Below are 26,892 nucleotides of genomic sequence, written 5' to 3'. Positions count from 1 at the left end.
GTCAGCCACTCCCCTAGGAGGTGGCCCAGGGGGGTCCTCCTATCTGTGAGGTGGGAAACTTCCACTTGGAGGGACCCGCCGCTGGCGGCTCCCAGGCCCGCAGACGTCACCTTTCTCTTTGTTTTCCTGGAGCCTGGCCGGGCTGATTCTTGCTGAGCCTCAAAGTTTATAAAAACAGGCCCCAAACTTGTTTAGGAAACTAGCATCCATTTTGGCTGGCCGTTGCAGGGAGCCCTGAACCATTTCAAGTTTACGTGGGGACTGTAGGAGCGTTTCCACCAGAGACGTGCCTGTTCTCTAGGGGGCTGAAAGGGTGACTCTGCTTAACCCAGCTCCGGAGCTTGAGCCCACCTGGGAGTCACCTGGAGAGTCCGAGGCGGGTCTGGCCGGGCTGGGTGGCCCCATGCAGCAGGTCTGGGATGTGGCTTCCAGTGCGCCTTCCTAAGAAGCTCCCCTGTTGCGCTGGTGCTGCTGGTCGGGGGGCCCTGGCTGGGGGCGGAGTTGGGGGCACTTGCCCCAGTTAGACTGCTGGAGCAGGTCTGAGAAATTACCTGAGGGGTCAGCCGCAGTCAAGGAAAGCGGCCAGTGGGCGGAGCCCAGGCGCCAGCATTTTCCCGGTTGCCCAGGCGATGAGAATCTGGGCTTCAGAGAAGACAGTGAAAGCCAGCCACATGGGTCTTTTCAGGAGCAGTCACGGTGGGGCGGTGCCCAGTGCTGTTCCTCCCTGTCTCCTCACAGATGGGCAAGGACAGAGGTGTGCTTGCCTTGACCTGGTTGTCTCAGACCCTGAATGACGAGGGGGAGGAGAGGAGGGTGGGCTCAAAGAGTTTCTTAATTTTATAGCTGCTCCTGTGCAGGAAGATAGAGGCGCTGTGGGAACCCCAGAGCACAGAGTAATGAACAGTACTCAGATGCTGGCCTGAGGTCAGCAGTCTGCCGGGGTTACAGGGTGATGATGGACACAGCTTGGGGGTCTGTACACCTTGTTCTGAAAGCAAACGCATCTGATGCGGCGTAAATCCAGCATGTGTTTCCTCGCATCCATGGGATGTAAAGTTACAGCTGGGTTCAAGAGGGCGGGGACATATGTACACCTGTGGCCGATTCATGTTGATGAACGGCAGATACCAACGCAATATTGTAAAGCCATTATCCTCCCAATAAAAATAAGTTTAAAGAAGAAAAAAAAAGTTGTAGCTGTAGGGTGGATACCCTGTTATACAATAGAGGAAAAGCGATTTGCTTTTTTTCTAAAATCATGGACTACAAGATGCAAAGAGGCACAGCGACCTCTCAGGGACACAGCCCTATGGCATCTAATGACGCCGTTGGAAGCCGTCAGGATGTGCCCCGTAAATGAAGGTCGCTTTTCTTGGAGGCACTTAAGCCCTACAGGTGCGTCTGAAAAATTGCTGGCGCGTCTGGAGTTGAAGGATTATTAGGTGCAGTCCAAGACACAAGCCAGATAAACAGAGCAGCGTAACTAGACTTGACTGGGGGGAAAATCCGCATGCACAGGAAGGGGTACAGACCACAGTGAACACCGAGTACGTCTTGCTGAAATCTGATTCTCATCAGAAAAACAGCCTGAGAACACACCACCTTGTACTGCCTCTGGTGGAGCAGGCAGGAAAAACCCGGGCTGGACTGAGGAGGGCCCTGGGAGGCGGTTCTCGCAGCAAGCGGAACAGTGAGCTGGGGTGTGTGCCTCCAGGCCTGAAAGAATCCAAGGCCTTTCGGATAAAGTAGATACATTCAGAAACATGATTCACAGCTGATATAATGCCCTTTTCAGATGAGGGAAAATTTTAAACTGCAAGAGATAAGTTTAGCAAGAGGCCTGGTCTGCCTTGTTTTGTTCCCGATTTCCCACCAGTATAACATTCTTCTCAACCTATAGGATTCAGGGCTCTGAAATCAAAACAGTTTGTAAGTTCCGTGGTCACTGAAATCACTTTGGATGGCTGTTTGTCCAAAGTCTCTGTGGGTGTTATGGTAAACACCCTCTTAAGAACGGAAAAAGACTATTTTTAAACAAAATAGATAACTACAATTGATCCATTGTGTCCAAACCATTTTTTTTTCCCTTTCTTTCAAAAAGGCCTACATGCTAAATGGATTTCTAGTAGACCTATTTGAGCACAGAGAACAGCAGAAGAAGGAAGAGGAGGGTCTCATTTTAATTAACAAGGGAAGGAAGCTTAATTGTGTTCTGTGGAGCCAGAAAGGGACTGCCGGAAACCTTGAAGGAGCATCCACTTTTATTTAACTCCTGTTTGCACATAGACATTGGTTTGTGATGCTCATAAATAAAAAGTTAACAGGAGATGAGTGTTCTTTGAGAGCATGATTTATGGAGGGAAGACTTGCAAAGCATTTCTTTGAAGATAAAATGGAAAGCGAGCTTCCTGAGTCATTGGGTGCATGCCCTGACCCTCAGAAGGGGCTGTGTTTCCACACCCAGCTCCTCGGGTTGCCTGTGGAAAAACTCTGTGAGCTCCACAGAGTTGGCATCGTTCGGGGTCGCTTGGGTAGTGTCTGGCGTTTGGATAAGCAGTGACAAAGAGTTAAGGTTTCAGCAACGGGTTTGCTGGTTGGTTGTTTGCAGTAGAATTGGGGCTGGGGGCGGAGTTTCAGTGCTGGAGCCAATTAAAAAGTTAGTACCCCTTAGATTGACACCCAGACATGTGTTTATATCTGTGTAAGTGGTCCAGAGAAGACGAAAATTTAACTCTTAAGTTATGCCTCTCCCTTGGGAGCAGGGAGAAGGTGCTTGCTCTGTGTTTTGTGGGTGTGTCTGTTGAAAAGTCTAAGCCATCTTTACCGTGTTGTTGTTTGGGAGCAGACATGCTGCTGCTGAATTTACTGAGCATTCAAGCTGCTTTTTAAAATTAACTTTGTATGTTTGGTTGTTAGGATTATAGATTGTCCTATACTGTAAACTATGCTATTTTAGTATTCCTCTTTGGTGAGGTTTTTGTTCTAAAATTGGTGTGTGTGTATGTATAAGGCGGATTAGATAAGAATTACCCTGAAAGTATCTGTATTTAAATTTGTTTGATAAAAGGACTATTTATTCACATCCCACAGAAAGAATCGTGGGATAAGAGAGCAACACTATCACCATGTATGTTTAAAAGTGTTGTCTGTTGAAGTCTTCAAGCAGGGGACCTGAATATTTTTAGAACTCCAAGGAGATGGCTTGACAAACCACACACACTTTACTTTCTCTGTGGTGCTTGCTTTTCCGCTTTGGTTGGCCGGCTCTTATCGTAATAAGCCAATCGTGTGCCCGGCTCCCACCCTGTTCCCAGGGGCAGACGACTAAGGTGCTAATGGAAACACACACAGGCTTTCCTGAATGAAAGTCACATGACTCATTCTAGTTCCTCTATTGAAAGAGAAACCTTTACCAAAAGAGTACTGCGGAAAAGGAGGCAGGGTGTGTGAACACCAACCAGAAATCAGGAAACCGGGTTTCTAGTTGCTGATGTTGGTGAGTCACGTAGGAGACGAGTCCCTCTGTCCCACTTTCTCTGTCTGCAAAGCAAGGCCCTTATTACCCTTTCCTCCTGTGCTCCACCAGGAGGTCCAGGAGCTTGTCCACACCCAGAGAGCTTCAGCTCCTCTAAGAAGAATGCCAATAAATCCCGCAATGCTGTCGATACTTATTACCTTGAAACCGCGAGTATGTGCAGGAAAGACACTTCTGTCGATGCATGTTCTTAAATTAAAAACAAAACCCCAGACCCTCACAGTTGTCTGAACGTGGAGCCAGTACCTTCCTGAGAAATGCAGGCCTCTCCTGTTAGGTTTCACCCCAGTCTCTGAGAGCCTTTGTTTTCTCCAGACTCTGTTTCACTGGAGTTTTTTTTTTTTTGCCATAGATAATTATCAGTTGTCACATAGTGTTTTAAATCAGGTAGCAGAGTAACAGCAAAGGAAAATAGCATTCTAATCCTGAAACTATATCAGGACCACACTTTCTGATGACCTTTTATGATGTGGCCATATACTTAGAGATATTGGCAAGATGAACCTGTGTAACTGGAATGTAGATTTCTCAGACTGACAGTGTTGGCCCTTCATCTGCAGAGCATCAAGAGAAAAACAGATCCCTGAAGCTTTGAGCTGCTGAGTCATCACTGTTTGGGCCTTCACTGCTCGGGGTTGACTCACGAGAGTGGGCACTCCTGACTGTTTTTGGTTTGGTCGTCCCAACTGGCCAGGAAAACCTCCAGTGTTTGATTCATTCATTCTTCCATGGGCCCACCACCCTCCTGAAAAGGATTTTTAATAGATAATTAATGCTTTATTTTCTTTAGACCTTAGTATTAAAACGAGTCTCTTTCTGAAAAGAACTTGCCAAAGTTTCAGGACCAGCACGGGGATAATGGCTTTTCTGTTAAAATTCCCACTAATGCATTTTCTGTAGCAGCGGAGTTCCGAGAGCCAGTTAACTTTTTGGTATCAGATTTGGCAGGTGGAAAGGGTTTTTTGTTTTGTTTTTTTGGGGTAGAATCAAGTGTTCCCATTTCACCTTAGAAGCTTAAGGGAAAATGTATCTTGACTCTTTTATCTGCTTTGCCAAGTACACAGAGTGGGGGAAAAACTGAGCGGGAAGGCGACCACAGTGTCCTGCCCCAACAGCTGGGTCTTCACCAGGGCCCCTGTAATAGCTGAGTTTCTGTAGACTTTCGCTGCTGCAGACATGGGTAGAATGTTTTTCTGTACAAGTTGGGGAAGGCTGTTAATGCTGGCATTTTTCATCCGCTGAACAATTTTCTGAACCTGCAAAATCAGTGGTTATAAACCTGTTACCGATCAGGTTGTAGGTTTCCTGAGAACAGCGCTCTTCACATTTCAGTGCGAAGATTCTTTCTGTGTTAAGTTCATCAGTTTGGATGCGTTCTTCAAGATGGCAGCGAGTATTCTGAATCACTCAAGGCTGAATATTCTAGACGAGCTCGTCTACAATAGATTTGTAGATTTGTTTCTGGAGAGAACTGGTGAAGTCATCAGTCAAGATGGAGGAAATGCTGAGGCTGGTAATTGCTCCTGACTCTTCGATGTCTTTCTGGCTGGCTGGCACAGGCTTGCATTAACTGTGCGTGGAATTAAAGAGCAGAGAAGAAAGTGTGGACAGGGAGAGCTGGAGCCCCTGTTGGAAACTAGCGTTCACTCTGTGTGCTTGTGGGGTGGGGGGTGGGGGGGGGGTCTCATTTAATTGAATTCATTGCATCAGAATGGAATTCATTGAATTGGGCTGAAATGTAATTGGGTTAAAACTTGTAGGCTGCATGTTTACAAGTGTTGTAACAGTCGAGTCAGCGGTTCTGATTTCTTTTCTGTTGGATTAGGAAATGTTAAGTGTGTATCAAGTGACTTTTACCTGTCCGGAGACTTTTCTAAAAGTTGATCAGGCAAAGTTGATCACGCTTGTCTCCAAGCGTGGCCCTGTGCTCTCATGCCCATAGACAGGACTTAGAAAATATTCTTGGCTTATGGTACTTAATTTGGAATATTTGGTCAAATATGGTGGCCTACAACATACATTAAAGAATGATTGCATGCATAGCGTTTGGTAAATACTGGGCTTTTAGTATCAATTTTAATTAAAGAGTACCAAACTTTCCATAAAAATTATCATTTGGGGGTGACGTGTGTGCGTGTATGTGTTTAGTTTCATAATTCCTCATCCAGTTTTGCTCCAAGAGGCTTGATGTGGATTTTTTTTCATAATTCAAGGTCCAGTGCTGAATAAGAATGCTCTCTAATCATGCTAAAGCTCTGTAGCCTCAAGCATACTTGCACTGTTGGCTGTGACTTTAGTCTGCCCATTAGGTATTGGGGCAGACACTTAAGTGAATTACTATAGTACAGTGTTCAATTCCAGTTCTTTCAATGTGAAAAAAACAGGTACTATATACAATTCATCATATTAGTGATTTTAATAATTACTTTAAAATCCATATGTGTATCTTAATAATGATTTATATTTTTGCATAGAATCAATACATAATCTTTAATATTTATAAATGAGACCTAGTACTTTTGCAATGCAAATTCAAAAGTCCATACTTATATCTGCCCATTTTTTTGCCTCCAAATTATAAGTGTAACTAGTAATCCCCCAAACGTGAAGAGCAGTGAATGAGGCTGAAAGAATGCTACTGAAAACTGAGATGATGAAAATGCAACCGTTACCCTGGTCAGTGCTGAAAGATTATTGCATGTCCCTCTCTCTCTCCCCTTTCAGCCAAGAGAAGTGTTTAAAATTCAAAGAGTAGGGTTTTTGTCATTTGATAGTGTTCAGAGGTTTTGATACCTAGAGTCTCACGTGATACTCCAAAAGCCGTACCTCAGAGCAGAGCTGCCTGGGTCCCCGTTTTTGGACTGAGGAGCCTGCAGCTCAGAGAGTCCCAGCAACCCGTCTTGGAATCCCTGAGCCAGGAAGGGTGGTGGTGCCGTCTTACACGTGACTCCCGGCCAGGGTGTCCCGTCTTCCGCAGGCCCTACTCGTTGTTTGGGAAGCTCATGTGCCACAGTGATCTTGGGATTTTCTGTAGACTCGCCTCAGGCAGCTTTCGAGTTAACAGCTGGGTTGTTGTTTCACTTGGTGCCACTTACGGAATCTCCCTGTCTTTCCTTCCACACATTCGTTCAGAGTAAGATGGGGACAGCTAAGCAGAAAGACTGGATGATAAAGGAAAGTGCCCTCATTTTTTTTTTAATATATTAATTTTTTTTTACACTTTTGTTGGTCTGTAATTGACTGATAATGTTGTGTTAGTTTCAGAAAGCTCCCTTATTTTTTAAACTGGTTTCCACACCTGCTAGGTTGAAGAGCTCAGGATTCAATATTATTTTCAAGGCTCTGGTGGTGGTGGTGGTGGGTTTCAGAGTTGAATCAGATTGTTGGTTGGTCATCTGTTCTGGGGATCCCAGGCTGTCTTCCTGGACTTCCAGTGACCTGCAGAGTGGACACTTATATTCCGAAGCTATCTTTGTTTTCATGAAACAAACTGTATATTATACCTGATAAGATACTTCCCCCTTGAAACACCAAATGCTTGAGAGCTCTCTCCACACAGTGTGGTGAGAATCAGAAAAAAAAAAGATCCAAGGTCGTTTTGAGGAAAAGGGGTGGAGAACTCTCAGGTCTGATGAAACTCACTTGAAGGTTGTGAAAACAGAGGCGGGGGAGGTGGGTGTCTTCTGCAAGGTCACTGATTTAATTAGTTGGTAGAGATGTTTGTAAACATTCTCAGGAAGGAATGGGATGTTCTGTGTCTCTGCGGGCCTGTGTGGTGATGAAGACCTTGCTCTTCTGACTTGGCCTGCCCCCTCTGGAATGATGCATTGTCTGTAGAAGTGCTATTTACTAGTCTTTTTTGTTTTGGAGCCTCGCAGGAAATTGCTTCGTGCATGCGCTACGAGGTGTGATGGTGGACAGAAGCAGAGAAAGCAGAAACACTTAGATGAGGAAGCAGCCTGGAATCAGGGTGATGGCCCAACGCCCATGTGGGCAGCGTCTCCCGGGGGTGCAGAGGGTGAGGGCTCGGCGGTCAGTCAAACTCATGTGCTTCCTTGTAAGAAAAAAGAGAGAAGGAAGAAAGAACGTTCTTGGGGTAATTCAGATCAAAAGACCTCTACGATCTGGGAAATGTAGGTCCTTTTTCTGTCGGTGGGTCACCTTGGTCCACTGAGCCAGCATCCAGTGGGTCTGTGGTCTCTGTCATTCCGTGAGGGGTCCTTAAGATGCACTCCTTTTCTAAGTGAAATACCATTTACTCCTCATGACGGATAAGTCCATTAACAGTTTCCTAAGAAATGAGTCATCTGTTGGATGATGAGTCTGTCTGAAAACCAACAATTTGAGAGTTTGCCTGAGGACCCCAGCGGGGCTAAGTGGCTATCTTCTCCGGAAGGGATCATTTCATCAGTGCCCTTGTTGTTTTTGAGGTCTTTTTCTTTTTTTTTTGAGGAAAAAAATGTATTTACTTACCTTCATTGTTACAGGATGAGACATGATTTTTCAGAAGGCGCTGCCTTCCTGAGGGGTGACTCCGAGCCCCCTTCAAATGGCAGAAAGGAAGATATAAACACGTGTAACGGTTCCCACAACAGCTCTCCACGCTCAGAAGAGAGGGTAGTCGGGGCCCTTCCGCCTCGCGCCCTGGGGAGTGGTCCGGGGCTGTGTTTACACGAGCTGACAGTCTCGCCAGCATCCGAGCAGAGACCACTTCCTTCCTGGCAGATGCAGCCTTGGGGTCAGGCGCCTGCCATCAGGAGCGAGTGCGCCAGCAATTCCGCAGCGTCGCTGTCTGCCGGCGTGGGGTAAACAGGCCGGGAGTGCATGGGGTGATGAAACTGCCCCTTGGGATCAGACAGAAGCCGAGTTCAGGGGCCCTGTCTTGGGGAGTTGGCTCTGGGGAGCACTTCCGCAGTTAGGTGGAAAGCGGATGGGAATCAAGATGCGAGTTAAAGCCACAGCGTCTCCCTGGAGGAGGTCTGACGCCTCCCCTGAAAACGTGCCCTCCTGCGAGGACCTGGGACGAAGCGCTGGCTGCCCGACCTGGTGCTGGTGCTGGAAAGCCACTGAACGTGGAGGCTTAGCTCAGTGGCCATGTCCCACCGTGGAGAAGCCCGGACCTGCCCTGGGAGGGACACACCCGTTCCCTGGCCTGCCAGGCCCAGTGGAGGCCCCACACGGTCCCTGCCGCTTCCCTCTTGTAGGGCTTCCGGAGCCCACGGTGGGTGGGTGGCTGGATGGATGATGGGGGAATTGAGAGGTGGGGGAGAAGTTTTGAAATTAGGCCAGGATGCTCTGCCTGAATTCACAGACTGTACAGGCAGTGTTTTAGAAACTCCAGGCAATAAGCAGGGTTAGGCAGGGAGTGGGATAGAGCCTGTGGTGCGGGTTGACTTTGTTTGAAGGTGAGGGATGGGGCAGTACAGCCCAGGACCCTCAGCTGCTAAGGCGACGGGAACTCCTAGAAGGGGAAAGGGTCCGTTTCTTACACCACAGCCTGCGTGCGTTTTTTCAAAGATACATTGTTAACGTGATTTGTGGTGGTGCTATGCTATTGTTTTATTCTTATATGCAGTGAAATGAAGTCGTTCAGTTGTGTCTGACTCTTTTCAGCCCCATGGACTGTAGCCCGCCAGGCTCCTCTGTCCATGGGATTTTCCAGGTAAGAATACTGGAGTGGGCTGCCATTTCCTTCTCCAGGGGGTCTTCCCAACCCAGGGATTGAACCCAGGTCTCTCGCATTGTAGGCAGATGCTTTTACCATCTGAGCCACTAGGGAAGTCTCTTATGTGATGCAGGTACTTTTTTAAAGTTGTTTCTAGCATAAAAGAGACCTAAAACAACACTTTCCATATTATGCAAGTGAAATGGAAAACAAAGCCATAAACTACTCATACGCCCTTAACTTATAAGCTCAGTTGTATTTATAACCAGATTTTTTAAACAAATGTCTAATCAAATATTTCTATCAAATAGGTTCAGCGAAACTACTACAAAGAACTCTTCTTACTTCACCAGTTAAACTTTTAATAAATGTACAGTTCAGTTGAAAATATTTAGATGGATTTTCACAAAATATCTTAGTAGCAAAACTGCAGTATCTATTTCTTTTTTCTTTTGAATATTATATAACAGGGGTGGATGTTTAGCTCAGTTTCAGAAAACCCACCTTAACTGGTTGATTAAACAACAAAAAATTTAAACTTTAATAGTGAATGATGTGAATATATTCAATATGAAATATCGACACACTCCTATAAATAGCACTCATGGATTTTGAAATATTCTTTCAATTTCATTTATTTTGACAGCTGTTTTAAATGAGCATTTTCTTTCCAAGGTGAAAGTTCACGTAGCTTCCAAGTCGATAGACGTTCCGGTATTGGGGATCGTATCAGAGCTGTGAAGACGCAGAATCAGGGACAGAGCTTAATGCCGTTTTAGTTCTTGCTTCTTGCCACAAGCAGTTTAGCCTGTGGGTCGTGCTGGTTTATGAACGGACTTGGTACCAAATGAAATATGCACCCTAGTAAAATACCCACGTTTCCCTGGCGTGGAGCGTTTCATTCAGTGCCTAGAGTAATTCTGGGTGATGAGCGTGCACCTTCGCCACTCCAGTCTGTGGCCATCCATCTGGGATGCTCAGAGTTCATCTTTGCGTTCTTGCTTGAGCCATTCTCGGCCAGAGACACAGGATGGACCATCGCTGCAGGGCCTGCAGGTGCCTTTGCCTGGAAAATTCCGGTGGGACCACAGCTTAGAGTGCCCCACCCACCCCCTCTCCGCCCCACACACTCACTTGGGGTCCATCCAAGGAAGTGGAATTTCCACGCCAGTTTTCTTCTCTGAGAACCCCCAGGTTGGATCTGCTGCGGTCCCAGCCCCGAGCTGCCAGCCCCTCCGCTCTGGGCCATCTCACCTCACCATGCATCACTCCATGCATCTGGTCTTTGCCGTCCGGCCCCAGAACCTTCACTAGGTCCCAGGACTTGGGACCCCTTCCCCTGCATTCTGAGTCTCCTCTGCTCGCCCATGACTCCTGCTGGAGAGAGATGGTCCCCTGCGGTCCGTGCGAGGGGTGGCTGGACCCACGCCCACCCCGGTCACCTGTCCTTGCCTCTCGGAGCCACGAACGTGAGCGTGCAGTGTGTTCAGGGCTGTGGCTGTCCGTGAGGAGTCAGCATTTCGATTTCAGTTAATATTTTTCTCATAAACGATCTGTGAACATTTCACATTATCACAATTCTATTTATAGGTCAGGCTTCAACCTTGCTCAGCTTTTAGACGTCCGGACAGTTTCTAAGGCAAGTTCTGTTTTCTTTAGGCACTCCTGAAACTGCTTGGCACACCCTGACTTGAGCCTTTTTAAAAAACTGTGTGTTTTATCTGTTTTTTTTTTCCCCTCGATAAAGCAAGCAAACAAATGTCAGGAGCTTCCTTTCAGGGGCTCTGGGGAAGAGGGGAGGGTGGGCTTGGGAGCAGGAAAGACGGGGCTGGGGAGGGTGCTCCTGCCTTCAGATTCAGACAGCCAGCTCGCTGTGCACGTGCCACGTTGATTCAGTCGTGTCCCTGACTCTCTGTGACCCCATCGGCGGTCGCCCGCCAGGCCTCTCTGTCCATGGGATTCTGCAGGCAGGAGTACTGAGTGGGTTGCCATTTCGTCCTCCAGGAGGTCTTCCCGACCCAGGGATGGAACCCGCGTCTCTTACCTCTCCTGCCTTGGCAGCCGGTGGACCAGGGATGGAACCCGCGTCTCTTACCTCTCCTGCCTTGGCAGCCGGGTTCTTTATCACTAGTGCCAGCTGGGAGCAGAGATGCAGATTGTGGCATGCTGTGGACTTTAAAACCCTCTCACCCATTTGAAAAACACCAGAGTGCAGGCTGGGATGAAAGAGTTAGACTTCCAAGTGGAAAAACAAACGAAGGAAAAGCAACCCCCACCCCACCACCACCAAAGCCAAAGGTACTGAATCTTCAAGCCTACCTTTGAAACTGAGGAAATAAATCCAACATTGACGTGTGTTCAGAGCGTGAAGTAATATAGGTGATAACAAGTGTTCCAGAAACTAAAAGAAGGGAGGGGGGGGCAGAAGGCGAACAGGAGGCAAGGTCTAGGGATATTCATGGGGAGAGTCCGCGTGGGCAAGGGAGTGACTGGGGGTGAAAGTCGCTGGTGTGCCCCAGGACCGGGAGACCCATGTAGCTGACGGGGAGGGAGCGGGGAGAGAGCAGAGGCTGCTGAGGGTGAATGAACAGCCGCCCGTGGCGTGTGGAGCCTGGGGTCAAGGCTGTGTCTCTACTTAACAGCACAGGCGGAAAATGCAGGTGCTTTGGAACCACACGTGAAGCGTTTAAGAGCTTTCCGCGTCATGTCCCCATAGCGTCTTTTTCTCTTCCACTTAGCGTGGTCTGTGTCACCTCTTGACTTTCTTTCTCAAAGATAGTGCATCACAGGTGGAGAGACCCCAAAGTTCTGGGGGAAGGAAGCAGCTGAGGTGTCACTGGGGTGGGAGGGCAGAGGGGGCATTGTCACAGGGTGAACAGTGGCGTCAGGGCACCCGTGTTCAGTCCCAGAGCTGCGTATTCAGCTGCACAGACATATCTGGAAAGCGCCTTATGATTTGTAACACGCCTTTGGTTGGTATTTCATCCTCAGGCCCTCCAAGGAGGACGAGTCCCTGTTCTTGCTTTTTAAAGGGACCACCCGAGGGGGAAGGGGCCCAGTGCTCGGCGGGCCTGGGGGAGCCTCTGCCGGGCTGTGGGGAGCGATGCTCCGGGCGGCTCAGACTGCTTGGGCACCCTGGGACCTTCCTTTGAAACACTGGGTCGGTTACTCCCTCCCTACCCAGGACGTCCATCCGGCAGGGGTGCTGTCCTGTAAGGAGCCCCAGGTCAGGCTCTGCAGCAGATGGGTTTCCTTCCTCAGCTGACTGGGACACTAGAGGGGTAGATAAGTCAGTATTCCCTTTTTTCTTGGGGATGGGACCTCAACAGGAAAGCGCTGATGGGGTGTTTTGGAGCTGAGGGTGTCAGAGCCCAAGAAAAGCTAGTGAGTCACACGGGAAAGACCCTCCCCTCCTTTCATCCTGCCTTCGAGGAAACCGCATACTTGATACATAGACTGGTGTGTGGTTATTTGTAACTTCCTTGACTTTTAAGGGCTTAACATGGGTATAAGTCTGTCTTTAGAATGTAGGCTGAGTTTTACTTAATTTTTCTTAAATAAGTAAGAAAGTGATGGTCTGGGTGAAGTACCTTAAGGAACTTCGTCCATTTGAACAAGAGAAAAGCGACGATGTCGTCCTAATTATTTATTTCATCTGTATTAGTCGTTATTTCTTCCCTTGGGGGCTGCCGTGACATCGTCCCAGACAGGAAGGATGAAATTCCGTTTTCTCCGTCAAGTGTGTATCTGAGGAAACATGCTTATGCGCATGGGTCTCTTGATGTCTCTGGTTCATAAAGTTGGTCTAGAGAACTTGATGGGTAGGGAGTCCCGGCAGGAGGCTGTGTGTTCGCATGTCGGGAGTTTTGTGACCAGCGCCCGGGGTCTCAGCGGGGGCTGTGTGGCCAGGGGCTGTGCCTGTTTCTCGGTGTCTGCCTCCCCGGCCCTGCAGGCAGACAGCTCACGTAGACTCGGAAATAACTGGACTCCTGCGTCGTCTTGCCGGAGCCGTCCAAAACATCTGACGTGAGGTTTCCTCTTGTTCAGTTCGGTTACGGTTCAGGGCACTGTGGAGCCTCCCGCCCCATTCACGTTCAGTTCAATACAACAAGCAGAAATTGTGAAATGGCCAGCTGCCCTCGACGGACGATGGAGAAAACGTTATCTTAATTCATGTAGAGCGAGTGTCACAAAATCGTAAAGCTGTGAAGTGTGACGCGGTGAAAGGGATCTCCTGGGTTGGGGCACCCTTGTCCGCGCGATGCTCTGTGGGGGGCACGGGCCTCTGCGTGATCTTGGGGAGTCATTGTCGTCCTGTGCGTCCTCCGATTCCTGAAGAGGTGGGTGGGAGCCGCCTCCATTCTCGGGAGTCAGAGAGAACTCCCGCCCAGCTTTTGGAGCCCAGGGATGTGTTCATGTCAGTCAGCACTTCCTTTTACTGTAAGCAATGTCTTTACACTGAGTTGATCGTCTCCCCGCGTTTCTCTTAACTTCAGCGGCTTGGGAAGCTGTGTTGGCGTGGCTGGGTGTTGAGTTCCCGCCCTCTGCCTTCTTTCCAGGGGAGAAGGCCGGGGCAGCGGGTTTGTGACCAAGGCCCTCCCAGCCGGTCCCCTTTGTGTGCCGTCCGGACAGGCCTGGGTATCCTCCATCTCGTGTCTGCGGTCCTCCCACCTGGAGGCACCTCCCTGCTCCGCGTCTGACAGCTGGCGGCCCTGGGCCCTCCAGGAGGGGCTGGGGGCCAAGGGTTCCAACTCGAGGCTCCCACGGCTCTTGCGAGGGGCCTGGCTGTCCGGGGTCCCTCCCAGCAAGCGGGTTGAGGAGGAATTGTGCTGAGGTCAGGCTGTGCCGAGGCTCCACAGTTCTCTCGGCAGGTTTGCCCAGCCGAGGCTCCAGTTCTGAAGATATAAAGATGCTGCAGGTGTGGGCTGAACATGGGTATCCGGCAGCTTCACCTGGCCGGCCAGGCAGCTGATGTCTGCAGGTGAAGCTGGGCGGGGAGCAGGCGGTCATCTACAGATCAGGGGGTACCGGGGTCTGGGTCCCCCCGGCCCCTCTTCCCTGGGAAGGCGTGGCCATCAGATGCTGTCTCCCCCCGCCCCTTTTTTTTTGTTTCCAGTAAATGAAGCTGATAAAGGTGGTCTGGAACTCTGCACGTTCCACTTTTTGTTACTGAAATCTCAATCAGGGGTACTTTCTTTGATCAGGCTGTGAACGGCTCTCATCGGCCACAGGGAATTGACACGTCTGTCTGCACTGGGGGCACGGCTGTGTGTGAGCCCGAGGGAACCGAGGTCTTGGGCCCCATGGCCCACCTGGTGGGGGGCTCCGCCCAGACGCGCAGGCCGTGCCCGGGGCCTGCGGAAGGCCCCTGAACCAGGCGCTCTGTGCCGCGTCAGAGAACGTTCGCTTCAAATGCCCCGGATTTAACCCCGTCCCCCCACCCCATCAAAAAACAATTCTGCTCTGTTCTGCTCCTTTCCAGTGAAAACAAGTTTATTCATTTTTTTCTGGGAGCTGTTTGCCCCCGTGTTTGTGCATTCATGGACTGTTTACTTGTTGCCCGAAGCTGCAGTTGCTGGTGACGTCACTCACGGGTGGAGGTTTGAATGAACCAAAGGCCGCGATGGCAGATGTGCCCCAAGACTCCGGAGTGCGGGGCTGCCCGGCTGGGGACCCGCGGCCTCCCCTCTGCAGGCAGAGCCTAGATCTCAGCCTGAAGGCCGGGTGGATTCTTCTCCCAAGGAGGGGAGCTGGCCGCCCAGTCAGGGATGTGTTGTCGGTGGGAGACTGACCCACCCCACAGCCGAGGCTGTTGAGGCCCCCATGGTCTGTGTCCAGTGCTGGAAGACGGTTCAGGTCACTGGCTGGAGGGTGGCGGTGGGTCAGAATATGTTCCTCCTTTTTTCTTTAAATCCTTTCTTTTTTTTCCCGTATAATGATAAACAAGTTTTTCACGGCTCCTATTTTTAATACATTTCCAAGTTCTTGCATCATCCTTAAGTATAAAAAACAGAGTTTCAGATTCCTGAAGGTGTATCTTTTTAACTAGACTCGTAAGTACATTTCCTATTCAGTGATATTTTAGAAGGGGTTTAAGTTGTGTTTGGCATAATTTCAGATTTCCAGAAAATGCTTATTTCAGTTTCAATAATAAAAACAAAATGAATCAAACTGTAAAACATAAAAGACCTAATAGAAACTCTTAAATATTTAAATATCCGAAGGAAAGAACAGTTCATTGGAATGTTATGTAACAGCAGGATATTTGGGGATGCTTATATTTTGAATAAATTGTTATTGTACATTGCTTTCACTTTATAGGTAGGTAGGTTTAGTCACTATGTCGTGTCCAACTCTTGCGACCCCACGGACTGTAGCCTGCCAGGCTCCTCTATCCATGGGATTCTCCAGGCAAGAATACTGGAGTGGGTTGCCATGTCTTTCTCCAGGGGATCTTCCCCAGTCATGGATTGAACCTGAGTCTCCTGCACTGCAGGCAGACACTTTACTGATAAGCCACCAGGAAAGCCCTTTATAGGAAAACTATAGTATTTAGGTTTGAAATATATACATATATATGTGTATATAAAGTTTCCACTTCATGAGAAAAGTATAGTATTTAGGCTTGAGAACTTCACCTAGACGCAGTGTTAACATTTTATAGTGTGCCTACTATACAGCTAAGGAAAGAATTGTCCCATTCACAGCACAGTTGGGATTTTAATGCATGTTCTATCATTTGGCCCCAAAACATTTATTGTTTTCGGGGGCAGACACATAAATAGTTGCATTTTCAAATGACCCAAGAAAGAGAAGAGATTTGGACCCTTTTTGAGTTGCAGGTCTAATGTATGTAACTTCTTTTCAAGTTGAAAGAGCAGTACTGTAGGATATATTTAGTTATAATCCGATTTATTCGATTGTGCTATGTTATTCATGAAACATCAAATAGACTTGTAAGGAAAACCGCTTCCACAAGAGCGTGGTGGCTTCATAAATGACTTCATGACTTGCTTTCTGCTTCTCAGGAGGGTCTGTAACAGGATAGCAGGCTGTAAGTGGATGGGATCAGATCTCGAAAGCACACAGGCTCGCAGATAATTTTCCAAGGGGCTATCTGTGAGTCTCGAGGTGTAACTCGCAGAGGGAAATACGTTTTAACTCTCACAAATTTACCCTTCCTCCTCCTCCTGCTTGTGTTCTGGGGCCACAACGTCTCTGCCACCCTCACTCAACCCCACCGTTGAGAGTGAGAAACAGCTGCATCCGAGTGAGTGACCGGGGCCACGTTCTGATAAAACTGCATTTGCAGAAATGGCAAGGGCCGGGCTTGGCCGTGCACTGCTGACCTCTCTCTCCGAAGGCCACTCATGTGAGGTGACAAAGGATGCTTTCTCCCGGGCCTCGGACAGCTCCGAGTTGCTTTTGTGCTCCTTGAGAAGATTTTCATCCCGCTTTTCTGCCTGTGAGAACTGACACCCACCACGTGGCTTTTGGTTTCCGTTGAACTCCTCAGGGCTTCGTGAAGGACTTTAACAGGCCCGCGCTGAGTGCCGGGTACGAGATGGTCCAGGTGCGCCAAGCAGAGACCCGCCGTCCACAGGGCTCCATGTCCTGGGGGAGTTTAGAAAGAGCGATGGTCGTGTGTAAAGGTTTAGACGCCAGGACCCAAAAGGAGTCCTCCTCACTCCTCCCCGGGTCCCTCCTGTCTTTTATTTGCAGAAAGGGGTAGCGGCATCCCCCTGCTGCAGTGACGAAACTTCTGGGAGAAGTTTAAGGATTATCCTTTCTCGCCGATTAGCCCTGAGGCGGCTGGCAAGTCACGGAGGCTCCGTCATTTGGCTTTACCTAGAAAAGGCCTTCGGAGAAGGCAATGGCACCCCACCCCAGTACTCTTGCCTGGAAAATCCCATGGACGGAGGAGCCTGGTAGGCTGCAGTCCATGGGGTCGTTGAGGGTGGGACACGACTGAGCGACTTCACTTTCACTTTTCACTTTCATGCATTGGAGAAGGAAATGGCAGCCCACTCCAGTGTTCTTGCTTGGAGAATCCCAGGGACGGGGGAGCCTGGTGGGCTGCCGTCTCTGGGGTCGCACAGAGTCGGACGCGACTGAAGTGACTGACACACACACCCACAAACACGCACGCGCAGCAACCAGCCTGGGACACCTGAGCGCTCTCGTCTTCGGTGGTTCAGGTCTCGTGTGCAGGTCAAACACGAGCAGAGCAGCAGAGATGCCTTTATTAGCCCAGCCTCCTGTGAGTACTTGGATGTCTCACCCTGTCTCCTATCGTGTCATTAACATCAAGTTGCAACTTGATGCCAGGAAATGTCTTTAATCACAAGCATTCGGGATGAAATGATTTTAATTGTCCGTGATGAGCTCACCTCCAGAAGGTTCTAGGTCTTCCACAAGTTGGGTTGGTCCAGTCACTGGCCGCACCCGTTTGTCCTGGGGACTCCGTGCTTCCGTATTTTCCTTGTGAGTTATTTTTTTTTTTTCCACTTGCAAAGTTTAAGTAACCGTTTTTCTTAGAATCCTTGGCTTGCTTGTTATCACACCCAACCTTACTTTTTTTTTTTTTTTTTGTATATACTAAGAGTGTTTTTGCTTTTAGTAAAGTGGGGAGATACTGAATTATCAGGTTGCCTTTTCTAGGAATTTCTCATGTAACTGAAAACTTTATTTTCTCCCATCATTCTGTGTTTGACATAAGAAGTCTTAATGAACCTGTAGGCCATGTTTGGGCTCAGCAGCAGGTTTAGCTCTTTTTTAATCGTGTTTGCTACTAGAAATATAAATGTTTATTTTAAGAAGTATAATGTTTCCTTTTTGTCATGCAAACAAGTGTCCGTACTGCCTCTTACTCAGATCTGCCTGAAAATACTAACCCGTGTGTACCTGCTGCTTGGGTTTGCTTTCTGTCTGATGCAGTGGTGTTCACCAAAGCCCTGGGAGGTCCCGGTCCCTCCCAGGCAGGGAGGCCTGCACGAGCCCCACATGGGACTCTTGTCTACATCCAAACCCAAAGAATCATAAGAAATCACTTTTAAAAGCCATGAGTCAGAACATGCTCCAGAATGCTGTTTGAGTTTGTTTTTTTTTTTTTTTTTGCCAGAGCACGTTTCCCCGATTTATTTCTGAAACCTTCTTGATCCGCCACTCACCACATTTTCCACCGTGGTGTTTGCAGTCTTGGAGGCCAGCTCGGTGGTGGTGTGACGTGTGTCCTATTCCAAGGCTTGGCGGCTCCCCTGCTTGTCTCAAGGACAGAGTTTTTCAGTGATGTGTTTCCTTTTTCTTTCTTTCTCTAAAAAATAGAGCATATTGGAGGCAGGCCTTTGCTGACAACACTTGTGCTCATCTGCATTCTGGTTGGTCTTTTAAATGGAAGAGAAAGGGCGGAATTAGCCGTGGTCCCCAGGGAGTTACAGAAGCTGCCAAAGGACTGTGTCCGTCACGAGGATGTCATGTGTCACCTGTGCCAGAGTGGAAAGAAGAAGGTGGACGTGGCCGGGCTGCCTGGTGTGCTGTGTGGAACAGCTTCAGTCTTTCTGCTGAAACTTTTTTTTTTTTTTAATCGAGTAGCTCTCGATCGATGCTTCCGTGAATGGGTCTCTTTACACAGCAGTGTCTAAGCTACAGAACAGTACCGCGTGTAATTACACGACCAGTTCAACGTGCGTCAGTGTTTCCACTGTTTCTAAACGCATTACCTCCAGGAGCAGAGTCAGAATTAGCATATGCTGCTCTCTGACTGTGTTCATGGGCAGCACGTGATTCCGGCCACGTTTGTTCCTCAGGTTACCCCGGCACCCCTCAGTTCAGAGAATGTCTCACATCGTAGTGATCGGCACTGTGGAGAGATCAGAAAAGTAATCGTTTGTTTTTTGCCCTTAGTAGGATTAACATAGATAATAAGATACGGTTTTGCTGGAATTCATCGTTAATAAAGTTGAGGGGTGATGATCTAGAAGTTTTTTTTTTTTCTAGTTGGCTGAACCAGGCTAATTTTCAGAGGGAGGAGTGATTTTAAGCTTCCCTGGTGGCTCAGCTGGTAAAGAATCCACCTGCAATGCGGGAGACCTGGGTTCGATCCCTGGGTCAGGAAGATCCCCTGGAGAAGGGAAAGGCTACCCACTCCAGTATTCTTACTGGGAAAGTCCCCATGGACAGAGAAGCCTGGCGGGCTGCAGTCCATGGGACTGCAAAGAGTCAAACACGACTGACCGACTGACTCTTTCACTTTCAAAAGTAAATAAATACAAGGTAACAGTGGGCTCAGGTCCTGGGTCCCCGCTCCTACTTCTGGCCCCTTCTTCCTGGGATGCGGGGTGTGGGATGCAGGATGGAGCGACAGGACCAAGAGGGGTTCTGGATGCTCGCCTGACCGCATAGGCTGCTTGCTCAGCGCACGTGAGCCCTGAGGATCCTGGGTCGGGATTCCTGCCGGACCACATGCAGGAGGATCGCCCTGTGAGTCAGGGGTGAACCTCAGGGGTTTCAGTGGCAGGCGACGTGGGCGGCCTGGACTGACGTTCCAGGGGCGGGGGATGCAGAGGCTCTCTGCCCTGACCGGGGGTGTTCGGGGGAGACAGCTGGCGTCCACGTGGTGCCGCTGTGTCGGTCCAGGACACATCTACACGCTTGGATGCCGTCTCTGAGCTGACGCCTGTCCTCTCTCTGGCCTCAGCCTGCCCACATCCTCCCCACGTGCTGTGAGCACACCCTGCTCGCTCCCCATGATGGCTGAGTGTGGTGTGTGTGCGCGTCCTCGGGGCTCCCCCAGCCGCGTGCGGGGCCACGCCCCTGCCCCTGCCTTTCCCTGGAAGCCTGAGGCTGCCCAGCCGTTGGCTCAGCACCTTGGGGAGCCCTGTTCCTCGCTGTCCCCACGTCTGGCTGTGTCCCTGGGTTGCCGATGGCCCACGCCTGTGCCCTTGGGAGGGCTGTCTCTCCCTTCGCTGGTGACCACAGCTGAGCGTCCTTTGGAATGCAGGTGTCTGCAGAGGGCAGAGCACCTGTGAAACAGGTACTTGCTTCCAGGCTGGGAAAACAGCCGTCCTGTGACTCCCATTCCGGCGGGAACTGCCTTCCTTATCCTCCCACGAGCCTCCCAGAGGTGCTGCTCAAGAGCAGAATTGGGAAGAAGGCCGAAAGGGCGCCGGGAATAAAAACACAGTTCACTTCTTGCCTCCTAGCAGCTCTCTGCTTTCATAATGCTAATGCTTAGAAATTAAAAGTTTTGACAGTTATGCAGTTTGTGCTTCAAAGAAATGACACATTCAGCTTGATTAGAACTGATGGAGTTCTAATGATAGGAGTTATTTCATAGCCGTAAAACGTCTTTAAAAACAGAGCAAAAATGTCCATGGCCCTGTGAATCTGCAGATGGTAATGGAAAGTAAGTTTTTCAGCAAGTATTAACCCTCATTTATATGACTGTGTTGGAGAAGGCAGTGGCACCCCACTCCAGTACTCTTGCCTGGAGAATCCCATCGATGGAGGAGCCTGGTGGGCTGCAGTCCATGGGGTTGCTGGGAGTCAGACACGACTGAGCAACTTCACTTTCACTTTTCACTTTCATGCATTGGAGAAGGAAATGGCAACCCACTCCAGTGTTCTTGCCTGGAGAATCCCAGGGATGGGGGAGCCTGGTGGGCTGCTGTCTATGGGGTCGCACAGAGTCGGACACGACTGAAGTGACTTAGCAGCATATGACTGTGTGCTTAGAGTTTGAGGGGTTAGAGAACTTACTTGCTTAGCTGTTTTCAAGGTAATGGGGTTGAGTGTTAACATGAGATGTTTTAGCCACATTTAGCTAATCATTAGTATAAAAATAAACTGAATGGAACTCTTTCTGTAAGTGTGACCCGCAGGGTCGTGACTACCTCTGCGGTGGCCACAGGACTCTTCCCGCAGTCAGGGCCGGGTTGACAAAATGCGGGCTCATTTAGGGGAGACTCGGTCCAGGTTGCTGTTGTTCAGCTGCTCAGTCGTGTTTGACTCTTTGTGACCCCTGGACCGCAGCACGCCAGGCTTCCCTGTCCCTCACCATCTCCTGGAGTTTGCTCAAGTTCATGTCCATTGAATCGGTGATGCCATCCAACCATCTCATCCTCTGCCACCCTCTCTCCTCTTGCCCTCAATATTTCCCAGCACCAGCGTCTTTTCCAGTGACTTGGCTCTTCACATCAGGTGGCCAAAGGATTGGAGCTTCAGCATCAGTCCGTGCAGTGAATATTCAGTGTTGATTTCCATTAGGATTGGCTGGTTTGATCTCCTTGCAGTATGAGGGACTCTCGAGAGTCTTCTCCAGCACCACAGTTTATAAGCATCAATTCTTCAGTAGTTCAGGTAGATTTTGACAACTGCCTGTGTACTTAAGGGGATGCAAACCCTTCACGTTCTCAGTTGAGAACTTGAAATAGATGGAGCCACGTCTGTGCTTTGGAGGAACTCAGGGGCCCTGTTCTCCGTTACATTTCATGTTCTGAGTAGTTTACGTATTAGGTTCCTTAAAAGATATAAGTCTTTTTAAATATGATGAGATAAAGTGGCGCTGTCTCAAACGCCGCGTTGTTGGGAACTTTAAGTCATGAGAGACGACAGTGTTTACGTTGTGGGTAGACAGCCCTCGTCTGTGCCGGCTCTGGCTTGGGCACCGCCTGGCTGCAGAGCAGGTGCCCACTCTCAGCCGTGGGACACCCTGGACACTTCCGTCTCGCTGGGATTAGCCCTCAGAGCTCAAGGTGAACAGAAAGCAGTAGACGTGCAAAGAAGTAAATCTGGGAGTGTGATCATTAGACTTCTAAGTGATTTCAGAATAATACGCAGAGGTGCTGGTTAAGTAACCTACAGCCTCGCAGGACGACACTGTTCTGTTTACAGCGGTGCGTGGCCCACCGGTCGCTCGTGTGACCGAGTGGTTACCAACATGAGGAGGGATGCTCCACCTGGCATTTTTGTTTAAGAGGCTTAAGAGAAGAGAGGCGGTATGCTGTGACGTGTCAGTCTTCACGGGTGGTGTGTCCCCTGAAGAAGGAGCACACACATCCAGTGGAAGTAAGCTGAGGGAATTCGGGAAAAGCTGAGGAAGTTTAGTCTCTCAGCCCAGAAGGGAGGAAGCAGTTGGAGCTGGTGGGCATCCTGCCAGGTCAGCGCCAGGGGGGTCGTCGGCAGAGGAAGGAGTATGTAACGGGAGGTTTTGAAATCTAGGGTCATTTTAGGAACAGGGACTATTCATTGGAAGGACTGATGTTGAAGCTGAAACTCCAATACTTTGGCCACCTGATGCGAAGAGCTGACTCATTGGAAAAGACCCTGATGTTGGGAAAGATTGAGGGCAGGAGGAGAAGGGGATGACAGAGGATGAGATGATTGGATGGCATCACCGACTCAATGGACATGGGTTTGGGTGGACTCTGGGAGTTGGTGATGGACAGGGAGGCCTGGCGTGCTGCGGCTAATGGGGTCGCAAAGAGTCGGACACGACTGAGCGACTGACCTGATGTGAACGAGGAGTAGGGTAGAGGATCCAGTGAGAAGGGTTTCCTTGCAGGGGCAGACGTGTGGACTTGTCACTTCTCCCCCTTTCTTATGTGACACATTTGTACCATCTGTGGTTGGTAGCACACTGTGACTTGTGGTGAGGTTTTCATTGTCTCTGCAGCCCCGTGAGGGAGGCAGTGGTTCCTCCCGCTTCCCCCGACTAGCCACATGATGATCTGAGCCCCGGGCGGTGAGGGGGCCGTGGCCAGGTCACATGGCCTCTCCCCCCACCAAGGGGAGAATGCTGGCTAGTTTTCTTGCATTAAAAACATGACCCTCACTTGGTGGGTCTCACCAGCACACTGTGAGTCCATCAGCCCTGCTTCCAGGGACACCACGTGGGAGTCTGGCCCATCGAGCTTGTCTCTGGAGAAATGGAGTGAATAAACATTTGCTTCCCAAAGAGGGTTGTTTCCAAAAAAGGGACAAAGACGGTGAAGAGGGGGCCCTTGCCTCCCCACCCAGGGTGACTCTGTGTGCACAGAAGCCCACTGACGCGTCTCCTTCTCTTGCAGAGTGAAGACCTGTCCGGCTCCATCCCTGTGACTACACACATCACAGAAAACCATGGGAAGAAGACGCTCAGCATTTTTTTTTTAAACACATTGGAAGCTGCTTGCCATTTCCTTTTGGATCTGAGCGATCGTCGCGTGTGGACGCGCCTGTGACCCAGTTAGACGTGGACGCGCCCGTCTCCCCTGGTCTCCGGGGGTAGGGGGTGCAGTCATCCTCCTCGCGCTGTTTGTGTTTTGGTTTTCAACAACATGAGCGGAAGGAGTGACTCACGAGAAGGTCGAACAATCTTGGTCGCGGCCAGTGTCTTTGTTCTCCTCGCCCTCGTTTGACACAGCAGATGTATCCCGCAGCATGCTCGGAGATTCTCCCAGCTCGCGTTCAAGTGGTAAAATCTGGTGTTTATGGACGTCCGCTCAAAACTACCACCGTCCTACCTCAGTCCCAGGTGAAGCCGGGTCGGCGTGGTTGGTGGGGGGTCCCCCTCTGCTGGCTGAGTCTCCAGCACGGTCATCTGCCTTATCCCCCAGCCCCGGACACAGCTGCTCATCGAAGTCCAGCCCAGGGACCTACGTGTTTACTCGCACACAGAGCCCCGCGTGGGACTGACGTCTCTCCACGGAGGTGCAACTAGAGACTGGACTCTGAAGATGGATGGATGAATAATAATTATTATATGTAACGGAAGCAAGCTACTCTTGCAAATCATCAACTGTACGGGGTGGGAGATGGTGGGAGGGCAGGGTCTGGGAAGGCCGGGTGGGGATGGGGTGAGTATCTCTTTTTACCTTTAAGAGACTTGTTCCAGCTTCTCCTTGTAGGTGTTTATGTAGGCACTTCAGACTGCAGCCACCTTTGATCCTATTGACAAGCTCAAACGTCTCTGCCGTCCTTACCCTTGAGCTTGCGTTTCTCTAACCAAAAATTCACGTAGGCATGGAGCCGTTCCAAGACGGGGGGTCAAGGGTTTGGCAGGTCTCCTCTAAAATGTGTTATCTTGATGACGCTCTCGTGTCGGGCCACAAGGCTTTCCCACACAACGACAACAAAGACACAGAAAGACAGAAAAGGAAAAGGAGCTGAGAAAGAAGGCATCCTGGGACACAGAGGAAGAAAGCGATCTCACAGTGCATGTCACTTGTCAGAGGAGTTCCCAACAAGCGACCCCTCTTCTGTGTGTCTTCAGTGTTCTGGGAATATCAGTGTTGTGGTGATCGCTGAGGGTGTCCCCAAGAACTGCCGCCCTTGAGCTGCAGAGCGTCAGGTCGCCTCCTCGCTCCTTGACGCTCGGGGCAGGGAGCTGCAGGCGCCCCCCACTCCCACGGGCTCATCCTCAGTGCCTCTTCTCTGAGAGTCCTGTAGACGTTACACGAATTTGTTGGAGATAATGAGTTGGGGTGTTTTTTTTTTGGGGGGGTGGTAGGGGGAGAAAAAATATATATAAATATATAGATATATATCAGTATAGAATAATGCATTCATAAAATGAGGCTTTTCTAGAGGAAGACCAAAAAGATTCAATGTCTTAAATCTATATTTAATCGCAATGCAAACGTCTTTCTCCTTCCACGCTGACCTTTCAGAACAGAGGATTGTATCGCAAGACAAAGTTGAATGTAAAGTGACCGCCCTGAACATTGCTCAAGTTTCACGCTTCTGGAATCACACAGCACAACCGTGCACAGACCATCTGATGTTGGTTTGAAGGTCGTTTTCAGTGTGTAATATAGAGAGACTTCATGAAAAAGATGTATAAAGTGTCCTAAAGTTTTGGTTTAGTTCTGGGACTCGGGATGGATGGAGTTGCTATGGAAACCGCCCCTCCCGCAGGACGGGTCGTGGACCCTGCCGGATGCAGCGTCAGAATCCCCTTCCCTCGCGTGGTCCTGCCACCCTCCCTGTGGTCATGTTCCTCCTGCCGCTTCAAACAAGCGACATAAAAAAGTTGATAATATACTAAATTTTCTTCTATCCTGTACATTTCAAAAAAATTAAAAAAAAAAAAGGCATATGCAATATTTACATTTTTAATTTAGTTTACAGAATGGAACCAAAATGTATAAATGTTATGTTTGTTAAAACTTCACAATGTATATTGGGTCTTTGTACATTTTGCCTGACTTACCTTAAATTTAAAATATTTTTTGCTATATAAACTTTAACAGTTATGACAGTGTTTTCTTTTTGGGGGTACGTATTGTTTCTGGAGATCAAGATGTTAAATATATTTCTTGCTATCGTGAAATGACGAAAGACTGCCTTCTGCTGTCTTCCACCGTCTCCGCTGTACATAAGGACCGACATGGTACTGCTGGAAACCAGACTCCACGGAACTAGACTAGTGCATTGTATTTAGTCTGTATTGATCATGGATGCTCTCCTTAATAGCCATATGCAATACAATAAAATGCATTATTTATGAAATGAAGACCATCTGCACGATGCTTTTTCCTGTGTGGATAATGAATTTGACATCAAGCCATTCTTCTGGTGTTCGGAGTCATTAAGTAAATATTTGGCTCTTTAAAAACGTTTTGTTACATCTTCATTTAATAGTTGTATTCTGGAAACCAGATAACACCCCCCCGCCACCCCACGCCACAACGTGTGTGAAAAGTCGATGTATTAAGAAAACAACAGAAAAAAATTCACTTTACGGAGCGTAGAGTCATTGCAGGCATACAGGATGCTGTTTTGTTTTGTTATTTTCTTTATTGTCTTGATGTCTTTTTGTTATTTGATTTTAGTTATTTTCTTGGCCGTGCAGCATGAGGGATCTTAGTTTTCCCATCAGGGATCAGACCCAAGCCCCCCGCAGTGGAAGCTCAGAGCCCCAACCCCTGGGCCACCAGGGGAGTCCTGGGTGCTGTTTTAAGTGCTGTGCAAACATTAATTCCCTTGTGGTTCCTAATAACCTTTGGTGGTGGGAATTGCCATCCCATTTTATACATGAGAAGACTGAGGCACAGAACGGTTAAAGGATTTCCTGGGCTGGGGGGCACAGAGCTCAGGAGGCGCGGAACCAGGACTTGGGTGCAGAAGCACACCCCCGAGTCCGTGCCCGTGTGCCTGCTGCGGCCCGACTCCCGAGATGCAGGTGTCAGACACACAGCGTCCAGGGCGTGGGGTGGTCACAGCACCGGAGCCAGGAGGTACAGAAAGCAGGAAGAGGACCTCTAGTGATTTCTATCAAGGGCAACTCCACCTCTTAGGAATCGCTTTTTTATACATCCACTTTACTGGCATTATATCAACTGAAATGCAGTAACGGGTGGCATCTCTTTTGAACAAATAAGATCAGAGCAATGTGGAAGGTGATTTTTGATTGATGGCTTTTAAATCTCAAGCCCATAAGCCCTGTGCAGCATCTGGGAACTTGGTGATGACATGCGGCCTGTTGGTGCCCAGACTGGTTGTTCTGGGGGTTCCCGTTAGACACCTAGGAGGAGGCATGATCTACAGGGTTTGACACCCCTGAAGTCTGCTATGTTAGTGATGAGAGGACTGTCATTTTAAGGGAGACATATAAGGCAAGAATCAGAGAGTGTCTTTACCAATGTTGACTGTAAGTAAAGGAGGGAGGGGTTTTTAATCAAGGTCCTGTGGAAGCTGGAAGTATTCACCAGAA

The 26,892-nt window shown here is 49.2% G+C and overlaps 1 protein-coding gene across 1 annotated transcript in view; it reads left to right on the top strand.

Annotated features, from left to right (window-relative positions):
* IRS2 (insulin receptor substrate 2) overlaps window positions 1-25,692 on the top strand; it is a 30,564-nt gene extending 4,872 nt beyond the window's left edge. The window contains 1 exon segment of the mRNA XM_019971846.2: window positions 23,267-25,692. Within this exon segment, the coding sequence (XP_019827405.2) occupies window positions 23,267-23,271 (5 nt within the window). The 3' untranslated portion in view covers window positions 23,272-25,692.
* Window positions 25,693-26,892: the final 1,200 nt, after the last annotated feature.

The sequence above is a fragment of the Bos indicus genome, chromosome 12, assembly GCF_029378745.1.
Source record: "Bos indicus isolate NIAB-ARS_2022 breed Sahiwal x Tharparkar chromosome 12, NIAB-ARS_B.indTharparkar_mat_pri_1.0, whole genome shotgun sequence".
Lineage (NCBI taxonomy): Eukaryota > Metazoa > Chordata > Mammalia > Artiodactyla > Bovidae > Bos > Bos indicus.
This window is presented reverse-complemented; position numbering and strand designations above follow the sequence as displayed.